Consider the following 7330-nt stretch of genomic DNA (forward strand, 5'->3'; position numbering starts at 1 on the left):
GCCTCGAGTAGAGATATGGGCCGCGGATTAAGCCTCGAGTTGATACAGGAGATGGGAGGGACATCTCACTTCGTGATCTTTGTTACATACTAGAGCTACAGACCAATGAGGCTGCTGTAATCGGATTTTAAGACACCATCTACATTCCCGTCGACGTTGACGTCCTAAATTTCATGTTGCTCATTCTTATTGTGGTGGGGCAACAATGCTAATCTCCCTTGCCTGCTCAGGTATACGTTGAAAAATCGGTGGCTGGGGAAGCACGCAGGGCACGGCAGGGACAGAGACGTCGCTGATACCTTTCAGAATGACCATATCAGATTGCCATCGAGTTTGGTAGCGGACAAGGATAGCGGCGACACCCTATAGGGTGACCGCAATAGGTTTTCCGCTGAGGGTTGGTAGCGGACAAGGATAGCGGCGACACCCTATAGGGTGACCGCAATAGGTTTTCCGCTGAGGTTTGGCAGCGAACAAGGATAGCGGCGACACCCTATAGGGTGACCGCAGTAGGTTTTTGAGGTTTGGCAGCGAACAAGGATGGCGGCGACACGTTTTCGTGCGATCCACCCAACGTCGAAAAATGGATACGACGTCCCGAGCTAGCTGCAGGTAAGAGAGGTTGGCTTAGTCGGATTGAGTTGGCACACCTAATCTGGCACCCAAGGCGCGTGACTTGGTGTGTAGTGTTCCCCGCACTTTCAATTTTTGAACCAAAAACATCTCACTTCTCGTTGCTTGAGTGTTCGGTGATTGCAGCCATGGAAAACCGCTCACTCGGTGAGAAGCTCTGCCTGTGGCAGAAGGATTGGGCAAACGTGCCGATGCCCACACAGGCAATGAACGAATTATACAATATAATGCATTCCTCGCTTACTGACGCCACAAAACAAAGGACAAATACTAGTACCTGCTTCACTTGTGTCAGGGCGAAGAAAAAGGTATGTCGGATGTGACGAGACAGGTATCAAGTATGCTGAAAGGTCTCAAGTGCCAATACTTTAGTGAAAAGCAACATTGTGAGCGGTGCGACGATATGCCAAGTTTGTGCTTCAAGTATCGGCTTAGTGATGCCGTTATCTACAACAAATGTATGTTCTATGCGCGTCACTGTTATAATCCCAATTGATCTGACGTTGTGCAGGGACGCACGACCTTTACCAAGGTAGGCGTCGATTCATGAATATCCAGCGCGAATATATCGAGCCCATTGGTCTATCCATCCGACATTTCGAAGACGGACCCTTCCTGCAAGTTGTTGCTATGCCTTTCCAAACACCAGATGAGACAGCGATGGTCTCTTACAAAAAGTCCTCTGAGCATTGGGATACCTTCACTTCCAAACCAGTTGCACTTGGTCATATCGATCGGGGATTTTTCGATAAATATCTTGAGAAATGCATCAAGCATTTCCTTCTTCGTTACGAGAAGCACCCCGTAATCGAACAGCTCCTCCGCCAGAAAGAGCAACTATGCGTAAAAGCAACCTACCTGTTCGGCATGTTAGGGCTGTTGATGCGAGGCTGGTATGAAGACTGTGTTCCAGCTCCTGAAGTACTTGCGAGCCAGATGGACTCTCTTCTAGAGTTCAAAATTGCGACTTTGGAAACAGCCCTCCTTAATAAGCTTCAAGACAACCTGAGCCTGAACAATACCATGAGCAACAGCCTCGTGATGTTGGCGATTCTGGTGCTATTAGAGAGAGATCTATGGCGACTCATGCATTGGGCGTTATATGGAAACAATGTAAGCTCATTCTATCCTGATCCGTTGCTTTTAACTCACTGCATAGGCGCCTGACTGGAAACACCCAACACGTGCACCTGATCTCATGAGAGCGACACTACAGCAGGCCCAAGCAATACTCGGATTGTTCCATAGTGTTGGGCAATGGCCTTTTGATACATCATCCTTTCGTATGTTTGATTTACGGTACTTACTCGTGAGTGTAACTAACACCTTGGTAACAGACCGGCCTGTTAGATACGACCCTCTTGATTCGACCAGTCTTGATAATAGCCTCTTATGTGAAGCATTTGACGTGAAGAAAACACCAGAAAAGGCCGGCGAAGTGATAGCATCACTGACTTACGACAATTTTATCCAGTCATATAGCCCTACGGTCGATGAACAAAGCTCAGATCTAGGTGGTCAATATATTGAGTTGTCAAGCAACATTAGTATGGACATAGCCTCGGGATTTCATTTTGTATCGCAGGCTGATAGTTTAAGGTGGTTGGAGGCATATCAGTGACGAATATTCTTGGTTATGTGGAGTTACCAACCAGTCCGAACTACTAGTAGTTACTGTTCTGCTATTCATTGCATAGGTGCCATCTGCAATGCGTTCTTCAGTCCTTTATCACGGGATTCATGTTTCAAGGTCAAGGTATGACATGTCAAAACCCGTGTTTGTGAGGTTGGGAACCTGCGTCCTTTGTTAAGATAAAATGATGAATCGCTTGCGTTCCGATCCGCAGGACCGGCCACCCGTTGATGGGGAGTCCCATCCGATGCGATACTTAGTTTACTACAATGTACTGGCAGACAAGCCGGTCTAATTCTACACGCCGCTTTTATGAGGTGGAAGCTTCCGTGATTTCCAAAACGATTGAACCAGTTCCGTTCATGGCGTGACAAGAAACCCCACACAAGCCTACGTCATCCTGTCAAAATATAACTTTATCATTCGTTCATCAATCTGTATCCACTCGTCGGTAACATGTCGGTTAAGAACTTGAGAACTTAGAGAATTCCAACAGTTACCCCGCAGATGAATCAAGCTGGCCTTTCGCATCGCCTCACCTCAATTTCTTCTTAATCTTGTCGCAACATCACAAGATGGGCTTGACATTTATGGATGAGCCCGAGGAGCTCCGTCTATATCTCGAAAATTTGAACAAAACTCCTCGAAGGGGCTGGCTGAAGAGTGGAGTGCCTGGTGATCAATGCGAAACCGTCGCCCAACATACATATCGTATGCTGGAGATCGTGGAAGATTCCGCATCCAGTCGGCCAGATGTAAGAATCATGCATGCGGTATGAGCACACTCACTGATTTTATATTCATAGGTCGATCTCAACCGCGCCCTCCATATAGCCAAATTCCATGATTGCGCTGAAGCTGTCACAGGGGATCACATCCCCGGGGAGATGACTTCAGAACAAAAGCGGGCTGAAGAAGATGAAGCCTACGCTATGTTCTGCTCACTAGATCCCAAAAGGGGCCAGGTTATCCGGGAATCGTGCATCGAGTATCGTGAAGACAGTACGCTCACCGCAAGACTCGTCAAAGATGCCGACAAATTTCAACGTCTTGAGCAGGCGAACATCTATCGCAAAATGTACCCCCATTTGAATTTCGACCGTTTCCAATCAGACGCTAACCTAATTCGCGATCCTGAACTCAAAAAGAAGGCCGATGGCATACTGAAAGAATGGAGATCACAGGCTGTAAAATGTGTCTTGGTCATAGGTGAGTGATTCCGCCATGACTTGAGTGTCTCGCACTAACATATATTTCTAGGGGCGCCGGGTGTTGGCAAAGGAACACAATGCGCGCGAGCTTTGCAGTCGAATATGAACATGAGACACGTGTCGGCTGGCGAGCTGCTTCGAAGTGCAAAGGACGATGACAAATCGCCTCATCATAAAGAGGCCGAAAGGGTTCTCCAAGGGACTACCCCAGCATCTCCAGAGTTAATCACTGCACTTATATATGAGGCAGTTACCTCTCGGGATTATCGTGTTGCTCTATTAGATGGATTTCCATATGATTCTGCACAGTGGGAAGGTTACAAGAAAATCGTATGCATTCCATGACCTACCTGATATCCCAGCTTACCATGTGTAGTTTCCGAATATTTCTGGCGTGATCCATCTCGTCGCCTCGCCCAGTGTATGCAAGAGTCGACTGCTAGGGCGTGCTAAGGACTCGCAGAGAGACGACGATGTCGAAGTGAAGATGGAAAAGAGATTGGAAGGCTACAAAAACCGAGGCGAGGCGATCGCCCTTCAGTTGAAAGGAGAAAGCCAGAATGCATATTACGAGGTACGCCGTGAAATACACGAACCCTGCAATTTGTGATTGGATATACCTGACATGATACCAGATCGATGCCGAACGAGACGAAGAAGATGTCGCTTCCGATTTCCAGAAGTATCTCGATTGTATTCTGCTCAACGCTGCGCCTGCAACGCGTGCGATCGTCGAGAGTTAGAAGAAGCAGGTGGTCATGTTACTATGGGCTACATGCCTGAAGCCCCGATCTATTAACATTTCCTGTTACTGCCTGGACTAGAGACAATTTCCTGTTTCTCTTTTCTGCCTTTTCCAGAACCCAGTGTGGAGATTTTTCATCTGTTCTTTCCGATTTCTTTCTTCTCTCACTTGAACCCATGATAAGCTAGGAGCCGAAAAGACGGGGCGACAACATCATTTATCAATTTTCCCGCTCACTCACATTTTCGTGACACTGGAATGTCCAGCGATCGGGTGAAGGGTCATCACAGTCACAACAACTTAAGACTAGGTCGTTGTTGACTGTGACATTAACTGTTGTGGGGGTTAAGTGAGACGACCCGAAGAGGTCACGATCCTAACCTGGGTTGTAGGCTTTGAACTCCTTGTTTCTACCAACGCTGAGGTCTCATAGTGAAAAATCAAAAGGGTTGGCAAAGCTGTGGGTATATTTGGCGCAAAATCTATGCGCTAAGAGAAAACAGAGAAGTTAAAAGAACTAAGAATCATGCAAAATATTTGAGACCCTCGGATGACTCTATGTGAAGCGCGCACGGAACTGATGAATGGAATTGGCACATCTGTTGATGCTATACCTCGATCTGCCCCGAGCCAAGTTTCTTCGGTACCATTTTAATGCGTGTGAGCGCGGTTTGGCGGCTGATCAAAGCGGCTGGGGTTGATTAGAGAATAGAGTAAATTACGCTAGGTAACACAGTGCCTAAGAAACCGGCGCTGTGTTCAAGACAGATGCGAGTGAAAACACCAGTCACGTCCAGTCCAACCCTGTGTCGCGCATCCCGATCCCTTCACTTTAGTGACCAAGATCAGTTCCGATATCAGCTCAAATAATGTGCCCATTGACGGATAGTCTGGAAAGATGGGAAAAAACGCGGAAGTGGCGGTGAACCCGTGGGAAGACGACGTACCTGTACATCTGGGTGATATAAGTTGGCTTCAGAGGAAAGCTTTTCTCGAGATTGATAGGGTCGGCTCCATGTCTTTCGCTCTACATGACGGCGTCTGCACAGGCCCAAAATGTTGCTCAATCAGCCAACAGCTTGTGCTCGTTGTGCTCGTTGTGCGTGCATGGACCATGGACCAGGGACCAGGGCTGATCAAAGCTAGTGGAATCTGCCAGGGCAGGGGCCCTTGCATAATCGGGTATCACTGTGTGAATATTGAGCCGCGTCGCATGGTGTACGCGGCCACTCCTCCCTGCAACGCCATGGCGCTAACAGGCCGATGCGCTAACCTTGCGCTGCGACGCGGTTCCTCAATCGGGGAGGAAGTTGTCACAGACAGGGAATGGCGACACACCACTAAAAGAATTCTTTTGTTTAATTATAACGTGGGGGTACTTGTGACATACGTGGAGCGAGTTTCGAGGAGCCACCTTTTTCGGGGCTACAAACGTTGTTTTCACGACGTTAGCATGCGGCGCATCAGCCTTTTTTTTGTCCCTGAACACAGAGTGGGCTGATCAACACAGTCTTTGTATATGCACTAGCCAAGCGTGGTAAGCGCCCTACAACGTCAAGCAACCTCCATGGCGCCGCCGGGACTTCCAGACTAGATGCGACATTGCATTGCTTTTCTTTGGGACGAGGGACACGGGATGCTGTAATATTATCAACATTACATGCTCCGTCAATTTCAGACAAGTAACTACCCAAAGGTGAACTCGCTGCGTCTCATGGGCCTCTCAATCCAACAGTCCAACCAGTCAGCTCGATCTGACTTCCTTGCCGGGCTGAATCACCGGCAACTGAACCGGTTCTGTTCGTTGACCCACCACCACCACCTAGGCATGAAATGCTTTCCCGAAACATCCCGCCTTGACGACCGCCCATCGCACTGTTCACCATAGACGCTGCGTCTCGAAACCACTTGTTTGCGAACTCCCTGACAAACTCCTTTAAGCTTGGTACTGAACTGTAGGCGATGACGAGGTTGGCTTCAATGACATAGCACAGTATGACTGGGGCCGGTACAAACGTCGTGCCAGTGTCTTCGTGTCTAGTAGCTAAGATAGCAAGCCGAGCCACAGCAGGAATCGGTAGAAGTATGCCACTGCTGAGTTGTGCAAGGATAACCGCTTTGATCTTCAACGACTGTTGGAGCGGAAAGCAGAGGGTCAACATGACAACCATGACCGTGACATCTGCCACAATCCCGGTGACAGCTTGTAATATGTGGAATCGATAGCGATCAATACATTGAGCTTCTCCAGACGGTCGAAGGTTCCACGCCGCGTCGATTGTCTTGCAAGCAAACAGAAGGCCGAACCATGCAGCTATGGAGCTGATGACCACCAAACCGCCTGCTAAGCGGATAACATTTTGAGCCAACTCGCTGGTCTGAAGTACCCGGCAGTAGGCAATGGAGATCTCTAACCTTGCGACAGCGGTTCCTAAGATCAAGAGTAACACAGCAGCGAAAACAAGCTTTGAACAGATTATTAGCATACAACTCCAACATGATATCATGACAGGCAGACATACGGTGTTATTCTGGGTGGCATCTTCAATAGCAATTAGTAATCCGGCAGCCGCCGTAAGTGCGCATGCTGGAAGGATAATACCTTGCATCAGAATCAGTATAGGCTTCTCCATGATATCCGTCCAGGTAGTGGGCCACACTTACAAATCCGAAAGCGTCGTTCACAGCTTTTGCCGTAAACAAGTTGCACAAGAATACAAAAAATAACAAGAAACTGGAAGAAAAGAAAACAGTAGTTCATGTAGATGATTATTGTGTTCTGCGGATCATCGAAATTGACATCATGACTCTCGGATGGTGCCATCAGTCCCTCTGTACCGTTGACCATGATTGGAATGCAGAATAGAGACACACGCAAGGAGCAACTGCTGATATTTGACAGGAAGTGGTGGTAGAATTGCCCGTTTATGACTTCCCAGGCATCGGATTAATGAGGTGCAGTCTTGCCAGCAGCGGCCCTGGGTCTTTATGTCACGAAGCTCGACCCTTATTGATGGGTTTCATTACCTACGTGTAGACAGACAATCGCAAAGCAAACGACCCATTTAATCGACAGTCCCGACATCATTTCCCGTCTTCCTGATTCAG

The 7330-nt window shown here is 48.1% G+C and overlaps 2 protein-coding genes across 2 annotated transcripts; one reads left to right on the forward strand and one right to left on the reverse strand.

Annotated features, from left to right (window-relative positions):
• Positions 1 to 583: 583 nt before the first annotated feature.
• Positions 584 to 4220, forward strand: FIESC28_10406 (uncharacterized protein; the record flags this gene model as incomplete). The annotated part of the gene is made up of 10 exons (XM_031164538.1): positions 584 to 612; positions 1069 to 1091; positions 1145 to 1746; positions 1793 to 1916; positions 1971 to 2180; positions 2750 to 3021; positions 3073 to 3475; positions 3527 to 3807; positions 3854 to 4051; positions 4113 to 4220. 10 exons carry the CDS (start codon positions 584 to 586, stop codon positions 4218 to 4220), a joined length of 2250 nt encoding a protein of 749 aa, XP_031011402.1.
• Positions 4221 to 5934: 1714 nt separating this feature from the next.
• FIESC28_10407 (uncharacterized protein) lies at positions 5935 to 7070 on the reverse strand (the record flags this gene model as incomplete). Its single annotated transcript, XM_031164539.1, has 3 exons — positions 5935 to 6687; positions 6745 to 6824; positions 6887 to 7070. 3 exons carry the CDS (start codon positions 7068 to 7070, stop codon positions 5935 to 5937), a joined length of 1017 nt encoding a protein of 338 aa, XP_031011403.1.
• Between the last annotated feature and the right edge of the window lie 260 nt (positions 7071 to 7330).

This window comes from Fusarium coffeatum, assembly GCF_003316985.1.
Source record: "Fusarium coffeatum strain FIESC_28 chromosome Unknown BRIP53273_contig_306, whole genome shotgun sequence".
Taxonomy (NCBI): domain Eukaryota; kingdom Fungi; phylum Ascomycota; class Sordariomycetes; order Hypocreales; family Nectriaceae; genus Fusarium; species Fusarium coffeatum.